Source organism: Microcaecilia unicolor, chromosome 4 (assembly GCF_901765095.1).
Source record: "Microcaecilia unicolor chromosome 4, aMicUni1.1, whole genome shotgun sequence".
In the NCBI taxonomy this organism is placed as follows: Eukaryota; Metazoa; Chordata; class Amphibia; order Gymnophiona; family Siphonopidae; genus Microcaecilia; species Microcaecilia unicolor.
The window spans coordinates 149,796,087-149,815,437 of NC_044034.1; the positions used below are offsets into that span (position 1 = coordinate 149,796,087).

Below are 19,351 nucleotides of genomic sequence, written 5' to 3' on the forward strand. Positions count from 1 at the left end.
AGCCATCCTCTGGTGTCTAAAGTGATTTATATTTCCCTTAAAATTTTCTTTATCAGAGAAAAGAGATGTGAACTTAACTGACATTTTGGAAAATTCAGAAGTTATAGAGTTATTATTAGTGACTTTCGCCTTTGATTTAGATAGGAACAATGTTTTGAAATTGTATTTCCGACTCATGGCTGATAGTTTTTTGGGTTCAAAGATGAATATATTTCCTGACATATCAAGGGAATCGCAGACTAGGAGGCATGAATTCTTGGCTTTTAAGCCAGGAATCATTGCCCTAGATGGGACCTTCCTAGTGCAATTCCCTTGTAAGTGTTTTATTTCCTTATTACCTATTTGTTGAACCTAAGAAATTACAAGAGTTTGTGGAGTTGAAAGAACAGATGAAGAACCCTCTGCAGCAAGTTCCTTTAGTTACCACTGTACCGGCTGCAATTACCGATTAACCTTCCTCCCTCAGTAAATGTGAATTGTAAGATTAACCATTTTGAGTTTTTCTTATTTTCTTTGAGATTGTTTTCCTGATCTTGGATCTCCCAATTGTGGACAATTATATAATATATATTGTGGGAATCGCTGCTGAAGACCCAAAAAAGAGCCAGATAAATGCGAGGGGGGTTGCTGGACCTGTGTGCTGGGGGCGGGGGGTCAGCACAGGAGAGGAGAGAAATGGGTAACAGGTTTAAAAGCAGAAGAGGAGCCACTTGGTTGTATGTACACAGGAAGGATGCAGCAAGGGAGGAGAAAGGTAGCAGTGGCGTTCCTAGGGGTGGGCGGTAGGTGCGGTCCGCCCCGGGTGCACGCCTGTCCTCCATTGTTCCATGCTTCTTCTCTGCCCTGGAACAGGTTACTTCCTGTTCCGGGGCAGAGAAGAAGCATGGAACAACAGAGGACAGGTGCGCGCGGCACCCCCCCAGCGGCGTGCACTCAGGGGGGGGTTCCTTTGCGGGGGTGTCCTTTCGCCGGGGGGGGGGGCATCGGCGATCCGCCCCGGGTGGCAGCCCCCCCCCAGGAACGCCACTGAAAGGTAGGCACCTGTATAGAGGGGAGGGGGAGCAATGTGCTGTAGGAAGGAAGTGTGTGTATGCAACTTTTCATTATATCCAGCAGGTTTAAAAACATTTCTCTGTGCAATGGGAATTTACTACTACCAAGCGGTTTCGACTAATCATGTGATTATTTCTTAATACCACGATAAATTTTGATTAAAATTTTTAATTGTTGCCGATCCCTAATTGAATAGCATGTTGTGAAGGATAATCAGCCATGCTGAGCATTTGTTTGAAAGGATGTTTGGGTCAACGTAAAAAAAAAAAGGTGAAAAGCATGTGCCCAAAATGCATGCTGCGATTAAGCATGATTAATCGCGCAGTAAAATAGTTTTAGGCGTGCGGTTAATTGCGATTGGAATTCTTGATCATTGCCCACCCCAAATATATATATGTATATGTATATACACACATTTATATCTCTCCTAGTCTCTACAAATAGGTTCAAAGTGGGTAATGCAGATTTCTCTGTGGACAGGATACACAAGTTGATCAGGAGTGGCTGGGTTATTTTCACAATTTGCCAGATTCCATGACGTCACTGCTCGTACTGCTGACCACAGCGAATAACCCTGATGGTGAGTTGTTCTCCTTTCCATGTGTGCTCACTGTCCTTGTGTAGGGATCGCTGGGGAACTGCTTAGAAATTCATTTCACTGCACTGCCTGTTACTGGCATTCTTTGACTCGCTTGCTGTTGAGAGTGCAACAACTGATCCTTTCCAGGAAGTGGTTTTTTTTTTCCATTTTGTTATACTAGGTTGTGAAGAGACCACATCACAGCAGTGGTATATCCACAGGTGGGACCAAGTGAGCAGGAGCCCATCCACTTTGGGCTCGGGCCCACCCAGCAGTGGTGCACCCTTGCTGTGACCGGCATAGATAACCCAAGTTCCACCAGCTGAATTCTCCTCCTCCAGCAGCTAGAATCCATACCAGGCTTTGCACTCACTGGCAGTGTCCCAGGGCCATTGCTGCTGCTGTCATGCCACACATACATGAAAACTAAGCATGTGTGGGGTGCCGGCACTGGGGTTGGGTCAGGGGCATTGCCGCTGACTAGCGTAGGAGTTCTGGCCATCAGAGGAAGAGCTTATTAGGGGGTGGGTCTTGGGAATCCCCACCAGTGAAGGTACTTGTATTTTAAGTTGGTGGGGGGGGGGGGGGGGACACGGGGAGAGAGAAAACTTCATGCACACTGAGAATTGTCTGTGCCACTGCGTCACAGTCCTTCATGTTAAGAAATAATGCAGAATGTTAATTTTTAGGACAGTTTTGTTGCGACACATGGTAAAGAACAGCTGCTGTGGTTTGGCAGGAAGAGGGACAGTGCTGCATTCTGGGTTCTGTCCCCAATCCACACACACCACTGAGTAACTGATACCAGGGTATTGATCAGACTTGGAAAGAATGGATTATTTTGTGATAGGCCTTAAAAATATAGGGTAATACACAAGACCCACCTGTAAGTTTACAGTCTTGCATTTCTGATTTCAGGTCAGGTTGTCCTGTTTTATGTACTTTGGGCTAATTTTCACCCAGTGGGTTAGTTTTGTGGATACCTCATTCATATATCAAGGCGTGTTGTAGATTAGCTTACTCTCTGATTCACTGCTAATCCTTGCCTGAACACTGACGTTGTGCCAAAAACTTTATTTTGTACTAGTAAAAGAGGCATGTTTCCAACAGAAAGGAAACAGGTGCTAGCAAGGTTCCAGGGCCCCCTCCTCTCCTCCTTCCCTCCCCCCTTCTTCCCTCCCTCGCCCCCCCTCCTCATCACTCCCTCCCCCTCCCCTCTCGTCTCTGGACCCCCTCCCTCCCCTCCTCTCTGGTCGCTAGACCCCCTCTCCCCCCCTGCTCTCTGGTCTCTGGACCCCCCCCCCCCTCCTCTGTCATCTCAGGATCCCCACCCCGCGGCTCCCTCCCTCTCTGTATGTGGCTTCCGACTGCAAGCAGGACTGCTGCCCTTCGCCTTCGTTAGTGCCGGCTGTTGTTAAAAACTTTTTACCTCCTGCAGTGCCAGCAACGCTGAAGTCCAGCACTCACAGACACCGCTTCACACTGCCTTCGCTTTCGCTTCTGTTTCTGCTCTTCCTCTGGTCCCGGCCTTCTGCAAACAGGAAATGAGGGCAGGACCAGAGGAACAGCTGAAACAGAAGCGAAAGCAAAGGCAGTGAGAAGCGGCGTCCGTGCGTGCTGGACTTCAGCATTGCTGGTGGAGCAGGAGGTAAAACCGGAGGAGGGGGGGGGCGTGATACTCATACGGGAGTGGGGCTGTCGGACTGCAGTGGGCCCGGAACTCGGACGCGGAGCAGGAGGTAAAACGTTTTAATCGGAGGAGGGGGGGGGGGCGTGGTACTCGTATGGGAGTGGGGCTGCCGGGCTGCAATGGGCCTGGAACTCGGATGGACGGGAGTGGAGGGAGGGAGGGAGGTAGGGGGGTCATGGAACTCGGGGGGGGGGGGCGTTTTTTTTTTACTCACCTCCGGTGCCTGCTGCTGGGTTCCCTTCCCTCTCACTTCCCATTGGTCCGCCCTGTGACATCATCCCCAGGCCGGACCAATCGGAACTGTGTTACGAACCCAGGCAGCCAGACGGAGGTGCAAATTATTATATAGGATGTGGTGAACTTTTCCAGCATTCTAAGTAACTCTTTTCCTGTTCTTCCATGTAGTGATGATACCGGCTTACTCCAAAAACCGCACCTATTCCTTGTTCTTCATAATCTTCACGGTGATTGGTAAGAAAGCACTGAGCTGCTTACATTAGCAGAGGTGCATTTTTATGGTTCTCTGTTTGATGCATACAGTTTTTTCACTGTATCTAGATACCAGGTAGTAATTTGGGATGTTTCCTGGTGTGGCAGGATCCATTCTGATAACATCTTTCTTCTCTCCTGACAGGGAGTCTATTTTTGATGAATTTGCTGACAGCTGTCATCTACAACCAGTTCCGAGGTTATCTGCTGGTGAGTCTGACCTTCCGCTGCATCCGAAAACAGAAACTTCAGGCGTGACGTGTATGCACTGTCCGCTGTTACTAACTAGGGATGGGCACCCAGAAACGTTTTGTGTTTGGGTTAAAAAAAATTTTTTTTTTTGCTTTTCAAATGACTATCATTAAGAGCATGCATTATTTATCAAATTATCCACCGTCCTTTTGGTAATGGAGGAACAGGCTCCGTGTACTTATGATCTGGGAATCACATGGGGCCCATTTATCAGAGATTTCTTGCTGTTTGGGGTGTTTATATATAAAAGATTTCACCTACAGCACGTAGTTGGTTTTGAATAAGTTCTTGTTAGGCCTCAAATTGGTGTTCATGATTTGTAGGTGTCAGGCATGGTTAGGTGTGTGTGTGTGTGTGTGGGGGGGGGGGGGGGGGGGGGGGGTGTTGTATTTTCTAATTTTATTTGGAAGGGGTTCTAAGAACCATGGCCCCATCCGCAGTAGTTGCTTTTTGTGCTAGGTACCTTGTCTTCTGGGAATGTTTGGTGGTTGCCTTGTGGGGGGGGGGGGGGGGGGGTTGTTTTGGGGTTGGGTTATTGAAATTCTTCAGTTATATGTTTAAATTTAATAAAAAGATTTGCAAATAAAATAAACATCTTTAGGACCAGATATATATCATATATAGTAACATAGTAGATGACGGCAGAAAAAGACCTGCACGGTCCATCCAGTCTGCCCAACAAGACAACTCATGTGTGCTACTTTTGTGTATACCCTACTTTGATTTGTACCTGTGCTCTTCAGGGCACAGACCGTATAAGTCTGCCCAGCACTAGCCCCGCCTCCCAACCACCGGCTCTGGCATAGACCGTATAAGTCTGCCCAGCACTATCCCCGCCTCCCACCACCGGCTCTGGCACGGACCGTGTAAGTCTGCCCAGCGCTATCCCTGCCTCCCAACCTCCAGTCCTGCCTCCCACCACTGGCTCTGGCACAGACCGTATAAGTCTGCCCCGCACTATCCCCGCCTCCCAACCTCCAGCCCCGCCTCCCACTACCGGCTCTGCTATCCAATCTCGGTTAAGCTCCTGAGGATCCATTCCTTCTGAACAGGATTCCTTTATGTTTATCCCACGCATGTTTGAATTCCGTTACCGTTTTCCTCTCCACCACCTCCCGCGGGAGGGCATTCCAAGCATCCACCACTCTCTCCGTGAAGAAATACTTCCTGACATTTTTCTTGAGTCTGCCCCCCTTCAATCTCATTTCATGTCCTCTCGTTCTACCGCCTTCGTATCTCTGTATGAATAATCTTATTGAATTACCCCCTTGTATTGCTGTTTCATTATCTAGAGAATATCTTGTCTTATATTACCCTTTCTGTAAGAATGTGATATTTAAAACAATTCACTCTGCGAATTTCTCCTATCAAGGCACCAAAGTTTGGAATTCTCTTCCTAAATCAATCAAGTTTACAGATGATTACCTAACTGTTAGACGTCTTCTAAAAACACATTTCTTCAGTCTGGCCTTTCTGAATACAAAGAACTCCATTTGAATTTTACCCACACCCTTTTCTTAATCTCCTTTCCCATCTAGTCCTGCCTAATTATACTGTCACCTATCCACCCTTAACTATTTGTCCTTAAGAAAGTCTAAATCCCTGGTTAATTACTGCACACGTATTAATCTGCTTCTTGAACTTCTTGTAATTTGTGTTATATTCTGTACATGATTATGTTTTATTCTCTTTGGGATCCTTTTACTAAGGTGCGCTGAAAAATGGCCTGCAGTAGTGTAGGCGTGTGTTTTGGGCGTTCGCAGGTCCATTTTTCAGCGCGCCTGCAAAAAATGCCTTTTAAAAATTTTTGCCGAAAATGGATGTGTGACAAAATCTAAATTTGCGCGCATCCATTTTGGGTCTGAGACCTTACTGCCAGCCACTGACCTAGCGGTAAAGTCTCATGCGGTGACCAAGCGGTAATGACCTACGTGCGTCAAATGCCACTTGGCGTGTGTCTGATAAGCGCATCTGAAAATAAAAATTATTTTTCAGACGTGTATATCGGACGCGTACCAAAAATGAAATTACCACAAGAGCCACGCGGTAGCCAGGCGGTACACTTTTATGTGGCTTAGAAAAAGGGCACATTTATTGTTTGTAAACCACATTGAACTTGAGTCTATTTCGGGCTAATGTGGAGTAAATGTCATAAATAAATGAATGAATGAATGAAAGAATGAAAGAATGGTTCTCAGAAATGAGCGTTGAAATAAATAGTTGCTAAGCGCTATTTTTTAAAGAGTGCGCACCAATTTCTGTGTCTGACTTTAGGCTTGAAACCTGGTGTAAATGTTGGCACACAGTTTAGGCGCAGAGACCCACCCCGTGATATAAAGCCCAATTTTTAAACTGGGTTTTGCGGCCATATCTGGCCCCATGAAAACTTGGTATACTTGTGGTCAGTTTAAAGATAACTGGCTAAGTCTGAGTATTGACTTAGCCGGTTATCTTTAAAATGGCCAAAAATAAACTGGATATTAGATGCCGGTCACCAGAAACGGCTCGGCATTGAATATCCGGCTTGGCGCCGACTGCAGGAGTTAGTCGGTCTAACTCCCATGGTCTGAATATCAGCCCCCTAGTGTTCTGTATCTATGGAGGCAACTTTTTGGAACGTCCCTGGCCATGCCCCCTTTTGAGTTACATGCGATTAGAGTTGGTCGCCAAGCCTTATAATGCAGCATGCAGCCAGATGCATGCGCAAATTTTAATTGGTGCCAATTAACATCAATAATTGGTTGTTAGCACCTAGTTATGGTTAAGAACTCATTAACCAATTAATTTGTGCGCACATCTCGGCAGCACATCCAAGTGTGGCACAATGTATATAGAATCTGGGGGTTAGTGTATGCTTTTCTGAAAGTGGGTGCATTATTTGCACAGACCCCTCGGATTCTATATAGTGCGCATAATGCTCCACGCTGACATCCAAGCGTATTGTATAACAGTGCGTGTAACTTAATTGGTTTACAGTGCAATCCGCTTAAGTGCAAGGGTCTGGGACCAAAGAAATACATGCAGTTAACTGGAGCATGCACTTAACCGTTGTGACCCAAAGAAGCTTGACATCTGATAAACATATGTACAGTATACAGTCTTCGTTAACTGATGTTAGGCTTACTTGAAGTAATCAGTCATAGTCCTCTCTACACTCTTGTGTCTGTGAGTTCCATAGACTACGTCTGCCAGACGGTAAAAACTGTCATAGCACTGACATCCAGTGGCCTCCAGATAGGCCCACACGGTGTTGAGACTCTCCAGCACTCTTGCAAAAGTGGCAGGAGGTTGTTGAATTTCGTCAGCATGTGCCTCGCTGCTCATTTCATCATCTGTTCCATCATCAGCTGTTGCCTGCATGTAGGTGCATATCTCGACGTCAGCTGTTTGTAGATCGTAATCAACAGCTACGTAGTGATGAAACTCCTCTTCAGTAACACCGGCTGGTATGTCGATAGTCTGTTCATCTGACGCATTTGCAACAGCTGCATCTGTTTCGTCCCTCTCCACATCCTTAACAAAGCTTGCCTGCTTGTAGCAGGTCACAATGGTTGCTTGTGTAACATGATTCAGGCTTCTTTCTGCATATGTAGGGAATCCAACAAGCCAGTTCAACAGCACATTTATCCTTGCCAGTCTGGTCGTCCATAACGCTCATCAGACGATGTAGCACAAGAGTCCGATAATGTTTTTTGAAATTGGCTATTATGCCCTGATCCATAGGTTGGATCAGAGAGGTAGTGTTGGGTGGCAGGAAGACCACCTTGACGTTAGACAGCCTGACATCATCACTGTGTGCAGCACAATTATCACAAAGCAACAAAATCTGATGCTTTTGTGCCCGCATTCTAGTGTCTAAATTCTTTAGCCACTGCTTCCAAATTTCCCCAGTCATCCATGAATTTGTGCTAGCCTCGTATGACACAGGAAGTCGCTTAACATTCTTGAAGCAACGGGGTTGTTTGCTCTTTCCAATGACGAGTGGCTCCAACTTCTCACTCCCATCCATATTGCAGCAAAGGAGGATCGTCAGTCGGTCCTTTGACGTTTTACTTCCTGTAGTTTCGACTTGTTTGAATGCAAGTGTTCCATCAGGAATCGCTCGCCAGTAGAGACCGTTTTCATCAGCATTGAAAATATCATGAGGTGCAAACTCGTTCAAGATGGTAGGAAGAATTGAAACAACCCAATTTTCAGCACCAAAGTCATCAGCGTCTTGTTTTTCACCATGCTGTTTCTTGGATTTTATGTTGTTCCTCTCCTTCCATCTTTCCAACCATCCAACAGTGGCTTTGAATTCAGTTAGTCCAAGACTTTCAGCTAGCTGATTAGCTTTCTCTATAAGCAGAGGACCACTGACAGGAAACTGTCTGCTCCTGACTGGAGAAAACCACCAAAGAAGAGCATCTTCTACCTCCTCAGCTTTTCCTGCCGGCTTACGTTTCCTGTATGGATTTGTATTGTTTTCCCAGTCTTCCAGAAGCTGATCTTTCTGCTTCTAGATACGTGAAATTTGACTGTTATTGACACCATATTCTTTAGCAATAGATACTTGACTTTGTGTTCTAATATTTTAAGAACTTCTATTCGTTCAGCCAGTTGCGTGATGACGACGACGACTCCAGTGTACACTCCTAACAACTTTCTTTTGCTTATTCTGCCTGTGGCAGTTAACCAACGAGATTTCAAATTTATCGCCCCTTTGTCACGTGCCAATCGACTTCCATATTCCGTGCGTGCGCTTATGCGAAGTCTTTCCTGCAGAGGAGTGGTCTTAAACCATGCATATAAGCGAATCTTGCACTTAGTGGTGCGCTAACCTAAAGTGTGTCTCCATAGAAATTGATGGCGCCAAAAATGGGACCAAAGTACGGCATGCAGTTAAACAGTGCATGCGCTTATCCGACGTTCACTTAAATGGAGTGCACTGTAATCCAATCAGCGTTGTTAACAAACGCTAATTTACGATAATTAGAATTTACGCACGCAAATTGCTAAGTGTAATCTGTAACGCACTGCGTCTAAATTTTAATGTGCGCATGCAAAAAGGGGCATGGTTATAGGTGGGGAAATGGGCATTTCATGGATGTTCCAAAATTTATGTGCACTGTTATACAATATGGCCCTCTGTGCCTAAATCTACAATCTGGGGTTTACACTATGTTTTCATTGGTGTAAATGGAACTGTGTAGATTTAGGCGCTAGGTGTAAACTAAGTTTATTCTATATACCACGCCTAACCCTTCACGTTGCTTATATAATACGCTTAGGCGTAAATGTTTTTGCGTGGATTTTTAAAGCACCCTATATAGAACCCCCCCCCCCTGATAGTACACACTGTTTCCTGAGGGGTGCACGTGCGTGAATCGTCATGGATGCACGCCTTCATCGGGAAGAGTATGTGCTGTGCACTGCCATGTGGAGACTCTTCAGTTCAATTCCCAGCTCCAGTAGTCTGCTCCTCTGATCAGCTGGAGTTGCATTTGCTGGGGATGGGGGAAGAGGGAGAGCCATGCAAATGGCACAACATTCACCCGTTGTGATTGGTACAGATTAAGTGCCCATGGTTGCAGAGCTCTGGTGTGTGGTTCCTCCGCCGTCCCCAGGTGAGGACTGTCTGACTGGGCTGTGTGAGATGGGACAGAATAAAAAATCTGCAGTTAATGAAGGTTCAAGGGGCTCAGACGCCTGTTCTCACTGAGTTGGAAGACCAAAATAACAGAAAGAACTGCCTAACAAAAAAAACCCTCACCGAACAAACAAAATCCCTGGAAAAGAGAGGTGGGGTATGAGGCTGGGAGCACCCTGTTCATTATTCTGTTCCCCCCACCCCCCCCTTTTACAGAAATCAGTTCAGACGTCACTACTACGGAGACGCCTGGGGATTCGTGCATGTTTTGAGGTCCTCTGCTGTCATAGGAGCTTTGTGGGTGATGTCGATGACCAAAGGTGAGAGATGGAGTGTTTTTAATCACGTTTTCTTTGGCAAGTAGGCATGGTCTGCTTGTTCTGGCTGCTGACTTGAACTTCTCACTTGTGACAGTGAGCATTTGAGTCTCAATGCCAGTCATTTCTTGTACCAGAAGTGGAAGAGGAAGGGGTTGGATCCCAGTTGTATCGGAGGCGTAGCCAAGGTTGGGCATGGGCCCACCTAGTCTCGGTTCAGGCCCACCCAATAATTCTGACATCCTTATGGCTGGCGGGGATCCCCAAGCCCTGCCAGCTGAAGATGTCCTTTGGCAGCCAGAACAAGTGATTTTTCCTACCTTCTTCGGCTGGTGGCACTTTCCACCCATTGCCACATTACCAATGCCCGCCCCCCAACCTCATAATCTTGCTTGTTTTTTGCGCATACCTAAAAACCGAGCATGTACAGAAGAGGAGAGGCTAGCACAGTGGCAACGGGTGGAAAGTGTCGCTGGCTGTAGCAGGGTCCCCTGTCAGCTCAGGTATTTCTTTTATTCTTTGGGGTCGGTGGTGCGGGGTAGGGCCAAAAAGCACATGTGCGCAGGGGGTGGGGATTGTATGCAGGGCAGGGGCATTGTATGCCCACCCAGTTTGGGCTCAGCCCCACCCAGAATACTATGTCTGACTATGCTACTGAGTTGTACTAATAGGAGGTGGAGGGGATTCTGTTGGTAGCAAGGGAAGGGGATCTCGGGAAGTGCCAGGAATGATTTATGTTTTTCTCTAAGCAGAAAGGCTGTCAGTGCTGAAACCGTTGTGAAGGTGCTACAAGAGGTGAAAATGGACTCGTACTGCAAAACCTCCATCATTCAGGTATTTTATATCATCATATGCAAGTAACCTAAAGATGAGTGTTAATAAAAACAAGACTTTCCGTTCAGGATTAAAGGAGCCTATGATCTGGGACATGTGTGCGTGTGATCAGTGTTTGCATATGTGCAGTTCCAGAAACCCTTCCCTCCACTCCTGTCAGTCCTTATACTGCCCCCAACACTTCCTGAGTAACTGGTGTGGATAGAACACTAGAAACACTTGCATTCATTCCCATCTCAGAAACCTCCTTTTACTTTGGAAATTGGGCTAAGAATGAGGCACAAGGTTCCTATAAAATGCTTTCAAACAATTTGTGATGTACCTGCATGGTGTATCAATAAAGAAATGAGTGTGTTCCAGCCCTGGCGTAGTGGGGTATCAATATGCAGGTGCATATTTGGGGACTACGGATGTTTCTCCGAGTCTGATGTGGAGATGGGAGATCTTGAGTTGGTTAGGAAGGGCCTCTTGGTTGTTTTCCAGGTCCCAGTGGGATGTTTTGACTTTAAAAGACACTTTCTTATCTGAACATGAATAGCTTGCACTTGAAATTACTTTTCAGCTTAAAAATCTCTTTAAAAAAAATCTGTGCGCCAAATATTAATGACTCTTCATGGTTGCACTGTCGTGTGTTTGATAGGGAAATGACTGTTTCTCTGAGGCTCTGTGGATGTGAGTGCTGATTGGTTGGGGCTCTCAGGAACGCTAGGCATTTGGCCTGATCATGTCTGCTCAGTGTGGCAGTCTTTAAATGTTTAAACCTGAAAGCAGGAAGTTCTGATAGAATGCGTGATGATTCTGTTTTCTTGAAAATGAAGATTTGTAACATTCTCTTCTCTGATTCTTTGGGTTTGAGTACACTCGGCACCCATTTTTGCCAAGTTGTTATTTTCGTAGGTGCTGGGTCTGTGAGTGCAGATCTCTGGGAGCACATACTAAGGGGAGGGGGGTGTCTTTTAATAAAGATTAGCACATGTTATCTGGAGCTAGTGCCCCTAGGAATGGAATTGGTCCTGTGGCATATAACATAAACCAGGGGTGTAACCAGACCTCACGGTGGGAGAGGGCCAGAGCCCGAGGTGTGGGGACAAATTTTGGTCTGCCGCCTTGCCGCCCCCCCCCCCCCTGCCCTTCCACTCTCCACCCACTGCTGCAGCAAATACCTTTGCTGGTGGGGGTCCCCAACCCCTACCAGCTGAAGCGTTGTTCAGCGCTGGTCTCTGGCACCACCGCGTTGCCTGTCCTGCTCTGTCTTACCCTTACGTCCTATGTGCTTTTTTTCATGAAATTGAGCATGCTCAGTTTTACTAAAAGGAGCATGCCGGAAGTGAGGGGAAGACAGAGCAAGGCAAGCAACACGGCAGCGGCAGAGACTGGCGCTGGACAACGCTTCAGCTGGCGGTGGTTGGGGACCCCCACCAGCAAAACCAGGGACCCACAGAAAATTGGGGGGGGAGGGGGGACTAGGCCCCCGTGGCCCCACGTAACTACGCCACTGACATAAACTAACTTTTAGTAAAAGACCCCCTAAGTAAAGGAGCACATATCTCTGACTCCTACTCTACAGAGAAAGTGACGCTTGACGACTACATGACTCCTAGGGTATTATGCTAGCACAGTACGCCACTGGGAAACATTTTAACCTTGTCATTGCTAATGTGCTGCATTGTGACTTTGAAAATTCTTGGTGAACATTAAGAAACCAGACCTGACCCACAACTTAAAATGAGCTGTAGTGTTCTTCTTGATTCCTCTGCGTTCCCTCAAGAGCAAAGGCCCTAAAGGACTATAACTCATGGCAAGATGATCAAAAGCCCCACGCTGTTCCAAACAATGCTCTTAAAAAAGGACTGGAACAGCATGGGGCTTTACCGCACCTATGATCAGAGATAATTACATGCATATTTAAGCATGCAATTCTCTCTGAGCATGCAATTCTCTCTGATCATGGGGTAGAGGTTTCTCTCTTATATGGTGTGATGCTCTAGGCAGGGCTGTGCGCCGCCATTTTCCAGGCGGCGCCGATGTAAGAGGAGGGAGGTCATCTCCCTCCGCCAGCTGCAGGTAGGGGGGTGGGGAAGGGCTGCTAGACCACCAGGTGGGGGGGGGGGGGGGGGGGGGGGGGGGGGGAGGAATTTACCCATGGCCCACTGGGTCACCAGGGACATCGGTGGGATGCTGGGGGGGTCAGGGGGACCGGAGGTCTGCCGGACCTCCAGCCCCCTGTTGCTGAGGGGGAGGGTCAGGTCGGGGTTCCTGTGGAGGTCTGCTGCATTGGGAATGGGGGCCAGCTAGCATGCAAATGCATGCTGGACAGGGCTCACCATTTCTCCCCAATGGTCTGCAAACCCTAACGCCAGCTCCGAGCCGGCGTAGGGTTTGCTGCAGCCAGCGAGCCAATCTTTGGTGCGCTGGTCGCTGATCATTGAAGTGAATAGGTTTAGCATGCACTTGCATGTTATTTGCGCTAAGAGCCCTGTTTTGCATGCATTTGTATGCTAGTTGTGTTCAGAGCCCTCGAGCGAGTTTCACTTGCTCAGGGGCTTTGATCGTGGGGTGGTAGCAAACGCAGGTGCTAGTATGGCGCTAACAGCCTCTAGCGCCTGCATTTGCTTCTGATCGGCCCATCAGTGAATAGGCAAGAGATCTGTTCGTACATATCAGGGGTGTAGCTACGTGGGGCCAGGGGGACATGGGCCCCCACAGATTATGCCCTGGCACCCTCTATATTTGACCCCCCCCCCCCCCCCCCCGCTGCACCATGCATGTAGCCCCATGCAGGACGTAAGGCGTCAGAAACAGATGATCACACCACGAAGGCGCCTGTGTCGACCGGCGCTGAAGAAGACTTTGGCTGGCGGGGATTGGGGACCCCCCCCCACCAGCAAACAAGGTACCTGATGTGGCAGCGGTGGGGGGGGGGGGGTCGGTGGCTAAACGGTGCCCCCCCACCTTGGGCTTTGGCTCCCCCTCCCGCCGAGGTCTGGGTACGCCCCTGGTACATATGATCCTATCTCATGTGCATTCATTGTGGAAATCTTGAAAACCCAACCGAGTTACAGCCCTCAGGGACTCTCCACATCACTGGGAGTCTGGTGGTTCAGGTTTGGGGCTTAGTTGGCTTCACACTGTTTCTGTGGTTCTAAACTTTTAATACAGACTCCTGTTCTCTCCTCTACAGAAGGCCCAATCCTATTCCAATGGCCTGATCTCTGCTGATGAGTTCCAGAAGCTTTTTGATGAACTGGACAAGGACACAGTGAGGGAGGTACGTATGTGTCCGAGTCTTGGGGTCTTTAGAGACTGGGGTTCTCAGCGTTTTGAGTCCAGAGTGGCACCACAGATTTCTAAATATTTCTTGAGCTGAATCCACTCATGGATTTTGTATGGAATTAGTTTGTAAGGAGAAAGACAGGGGAGCCAGGCTGCAAGGAGGGTAATTGACCATGGAATGACACATAATTGAGTTCAGGTTTGAACAGCAGAAACAGGGACAGTGGACCTTTTTTTTTTTTTTTTTGCTCGGGAGGGCCAAACAAACCAAGCTGTATTCTTATTCTCCTCCCCCCATCTCCATCTCTTTAGTTAGAGCCATGTGTCCCCCCTCACCGGTGGGCAACCTTTTTCTGCTGTCTGCTGGATTCTTCGGGCCTCAGGTTAATAAGGTGGTACAAAAATCATCCTTATGTGGTTGTATTTGCAAATTCATTCATACTTATCAGTTTGGCTACTGGTTCAAACTTGGAGTGGATGATTAGCCTATTGATTAGTGCAGCAGATTTTGATTCAGCAAAAAATCCCATTTTACAAAAATAAACGTATACAATATTGACAGGTTCAAAGCCAGCACATAACCAGTTATCTCTGCAACCTTAGAAACATAAATGGTTATTATTCCAGTACTGTCATAGTGACCGGTTGGGGGGGACGACAGATCCCCTGAAGGATTAAGGGGGCAACCCTCCATTTCATCCAGTGTGCTGCTCGATAGCAGCTGTTTCCCATACCGTAAACATGCTTGGTGTCAGGTGTAACTCCTGACTTTGATCTTTTAGGACATAGACATTTAGTCCCCTTCTCAAATGTGGAATAAAAGTCTATGAACTTGCAACGACCCCGCCCCACCCAGACCACATTCTCCTTGCCATTTGCATGCTCTTGCGTTTGATATACTACTACTACTACTATTTAGCATTTTTATAGCGCTACAAGGCGTACGCAGCGCTGCACAAACATAGAAGAAAAACAGTCCCTGCTCAAAGAGCTTACAATCTAATAGACAAAAATAAAGTAATCAAATCAATTAATGTGTACAGGAAGGAGGAGAGGAGGGTAGGTGGAGGCGATGGGTTACAAGTGGTTACGAGTCAAAAGCAATGTTAAAGAGGCGGGCTTTCAGTCTAGATTTAAAGGTGGCCAAGGATGGGGCAAGACGTAGGGGCTCAGGAAGTTTATTCCAGGCGTAGGGTGCAGCGAGACAGAAGGCGTGAAGTCTCTTGGCTTTGTAAAATGGGGACATAGACATTTATATAAATAAACATTTAACTGCCAGTTTTATGCATGTATCAAATGCGAATAGGGCGTTTGTAAAATGAGAGCCACTATCAAAACCTTAAGACCAAGGTCAAAAATCCTACACAAACCCAGGTTGTCAAAAAAAGAGCTCGGTGGATCAGGAACAATAAACAAATCATAATCATCCAACTCAAAACTCTAAAAACACTCATAGTAGGAAACCGTAGATCAGAATATGAAAATACCAGGTTTCTGTCTCTGCCTCAGAGCTTTACCAGCTTTGTTAAATGACCCTAAATACCCTCTAAAGATGCTGAAGAATAATTGGAGAGCTGAGGCCGTTTTTATTCTGTCTCCCTCCCTGCCACTTCTTAACTCTTCTTAACATATTCTTTGCAGCACCCTCCCTGGCCGGAGTATCGTTCCCCATTTCTGCAGACTCTTCAGTTCCTCTGCAGCCATCCCTACTTCAACTACTTGGGGAACATCGTAGCACTTGCTAATCTCATTTCCATCTGTGTGAGTATTTGGGCATCATAGTCTGCACCGTCCCTCTGAGGCTGGGAGTTTTCTTCTGAGGTGCCAAAATATTTGTAAAAATAAAACCTTGAGCCGTGCTTGCAACTATGTGGTGGTTAGAGTAACCTGGCACACTCTGCCGAGAAACAGTGCCTGTTAGTGCTTCTGAAGTTGGAAGCTTAGCGGAGGGTCTTGCTGACATTGTGACACTTTTCAGCAGTGGGGACTATAAGAGGGACAGTAAAACGTTTCTTCAGACCGGCATTATAGCAGCAGTGAGCAGAACTTGGCGAATGTGTTACGTGTGGAAAGAAGCAATACAGTCAGAACAGCTCTCACACTCCTGGCTCACCTCTGACCTTTGTGTGATGTAGGGGTGTAGCCAGCCCTCCGATTTTTGGGGGCCCAAGGATGAACTGAGGGGGAGGCACTGCATTTCTTCCCCCCCCCCCACCCATGCATTGAAAATATTATAGGGGATAGGGGATGCCGAAGCCCCACAAGCCAAAGAAATTTGCTGCCAAGCCGCTCCCTTCCTCCTCTTTATACTGTAGTATAGAGCAAGCTGGCGGCTTGCTTTCAGCCACCAGCTCCGAGTCTCCTTGTGCATGCTCAGAGGAATCCCAGCATTGGCAGCAGAAGGCCTGCCGCTGGCTTGCTTTATACTACAGTGGCACGAGGAGGGGAGAGCAGCTCAGCAGCGAATTTCTTTGGCTGGCGGGGCTTCAGCATCCCTGCCAACCATTTAAAGGAGGCTGCAGGTTTGGAGGGGGTCTGAGCCCAAAATATGGGGTCCAGGCCCCCAAAGTTCCCCCATGGCTATGTCACAGGTGTGATGTGCAGAAGATTGTAGAGCAGGGTTGTCCATCCTCGGTCCTCGAAGGCCGCAATCCAGTGGGATTTTCAGGATTTCCCCAAAGAATATGCATGAGATCTATTTGTATTCACTGCCTCCACAGTATGCAAATAGATCTCATGCATATTCATTGGAGAAGTCCTGAAAACCCGACCTGGTGAGGGCTGAGGTTGGACACCCCTGTCGTACAGCATGTCTGAGGGCAGAGAGAAATTCTGGCAAGTGCTAGAGCAAACATGACAGAGAGGCGGCAAGGATTTGTAGCACGCAGGTCTCACAATACACAATGCTTCTGTCCATGGAGAAAACTGGATTTTTTACAGGTTGAATTGCTATTATTGAATCTGTTGTTAAATTAGCTGGTGGCCATTATTTATTAGGGATGGGATGGGATACGTCAACAACATATTCTAACAAAGACGAGCAGAACAACACGTTTTGTGGGCTTTCGTTAGCCAATAGTAGCGTACACTGTTTACAAAGAAGGCTCCCATAAGGACAAAATGGCCAGGAAATCCTGAATAAAATTCAAATTCCAGGAAACGACCCCCCACCCCTTGTATATGCTGAGACTCTGCAGGTGGGTCTTGACACTTTGCATGTTCATCCAGTTTAGCACTGGTGACTATCCACAGCTGAAGAGATCGGCTGGGATTGGTGTTTGGGGACCGTGCTGTAATGGCAGCTTTCCTCTCACCAGGACTTTGTTTCTTCTTTAGGTCATCCTGGTGATGTATGCAGACAAGCCTGGCAGTGAGCGTGATGACTTCTTCTTGGGGGTAAGGAAGGCAGTATTAGGTTTTACAGTATTACTGGGAATGTGGAGCACTGTATGATGATGATAGGTTTTCAGGTAAAAGGTCCCTTGTCAGAAGAGCTTACAGTGGCTGTAGGAGGTAATGACTTACTCAAGGTCATGCAAGGTAGAATGGGGGAAGGTTCCATTGCAGTAGCAGGAACACTGTTTGCGCATGCGTTTGTGCTGTCTGCCACTGGCCTCATTCTCTCTCAGGATGGGCAAATCTTTCAGAAGGGCTCAAGATGGCACCACAGACCTATAAAAAGAGGGAAAACCAGGCATTCAGTGTATGTGAAAATAAAAATAGTGTGAATTCACAAAAATAAGACATCATAGGCTAGTGTCTATCCCTACCCCATCAGGATTATAGTATTAAACACATACTTGGATCCCCCTGTCCTCCTACAGCACAATTGGCCTTTGAAAATCTCTCTTCTCCGCCTCTGGGTGATGCCTCTCCATTGTAATCTTCAACCCTTGTGCTTCTCTCTCCTCCACACTCAGAACTCTCCCTTTCTCTGTTTCAGGCAATAAACTGTTTCTTCATCCTCTACTACCTTCTGGAAATGGTGCTGAAAATATTTTCCCTAGGACCGAGGAGCTACTTATCCTACCCAGGCAATGTGTTCGATGGCCTGTTGACGGTGATTCTGCTGGTAAGGGTTGTTGGTATTGGATGTTGCTTTGTAATTAGCCTTGATCAGGCTGTGATCGTTTGAGGAGCAAGATTTGAGATTTGCTGTTGTTTAAATACCATGTATTATATATAGCACACATGAGTTTTCTGAGCTGTGCAAAGCCTTACTGTATATTACCTACTTGCACGTAGGACTTGTTATGGAACTATATTGCTATGTAGAAATAGGTTCCTGCCAGTCCTGAGATGTAGAACAGAACTGCTTTCCCTGTGTGCTTTAATTCTCAGGTGGGTTCTTAGACTGTCGCTTTGCCAGTTTAATCCCAGGCTCTTAAGAGATCCATTTGGCCGTGTAACACTTCCCTGAAGCTGTATTTCTGTCATAGATGACCCTTAGAAAATCAGTCTGTCAGCCTGGCTAATGGAAATGTCTACAAGAAGTGTTTTGGCCATCAGTGCCACATTGAGCCTGCAAATAGGTGGGAAAATGTGGGATACAAATAAATAAATAAAAAAATAGCTGCCTCACTGCTCATGGGTGCAGGGTGGGAGGTGGCAGCAAGGGGGGCATTTGGCCCCCGCCCTGGATTGGGTAATGTATCACTTATCCTATTACTAGTTGCTTCATAGAAAGCTCTCTTGAGTAATGCAGATAATTAGTTTGCCCCACCTTGGAAAAATTCCTCACTACCCCACTGTCACTACTCAGGGTGCTGTAGAGAAGGAAGGTCTGAATGAAGCTGTGCAAATAGAGACTGAGCACCTGCTTCCACAAGTGTCCTTCAGCCATCAGCAAATACTGCCATATATTCTAGGGCTGGCACACGGGTAAGATGGTGCTGGGTTCAGTCCTGCTCCTGTGTGTTTCAGTAGTAATTTAAATAAATCTGTGCTGCTGCTGACAGGAAGTCCAGAGCAGATAGTCTGACATTGTTTGTTTTTGTGATTTGGAAGGTTTTGCAGATTGCAATGATCGCACTGTACAGCTTTCCTCACCCAGGCTGGTAGGTGAACTTTAACTACAGCTGAATGTACAGGATGTGGGGCAGGGGGAGGAAGGTTTAACTCTTGGTGATGCCTATATAGTCTGTCCTCATGAAATATTATTTAGAATGTTGGCTTTAAACTTTAGATTCTGTTTTGTATCATTTGAACTGTGTCCTACATCTTTCCTGTGAAGA

General features: G+C 46.9%; 1 protein-coding gene across 1 annotated transcript in view; it reads left to right on the forward strand.

The window, feature by feature from the left end:
• The window catches only part of TPCN2 (two pore segment channel 2), a 47,006-nt gene that overhangs the window by 19,221 nt on the left and 8,434 nt on the right, over positions 1–19,351 (forward strand). The window contains 10 exon segments of the mRNA XM_030200736.1: positions 1,534–1,633; positions 3,729–3,794; positions 3,958–4,022; positions 9,910–10,013; positions 10,763–10,844; positions 14,026–14,112; positions 15,759–15,878; positions 17,454–17,513; positions 18,061–18,189; positions 19,125–19,174. Coding sequence (XP_030056596.1) covers positions 1,534–1,633; positions 3,729–3,794; positions 3,958–4,022; positions 9,910–10,013; positions 10,763–10,844; positions 14,026–14,112; positions 15,759–15,878; positions 17,454–17,513; positions 18,061–18,189; positions 19,125–19,174 — 863 coding nt within the window.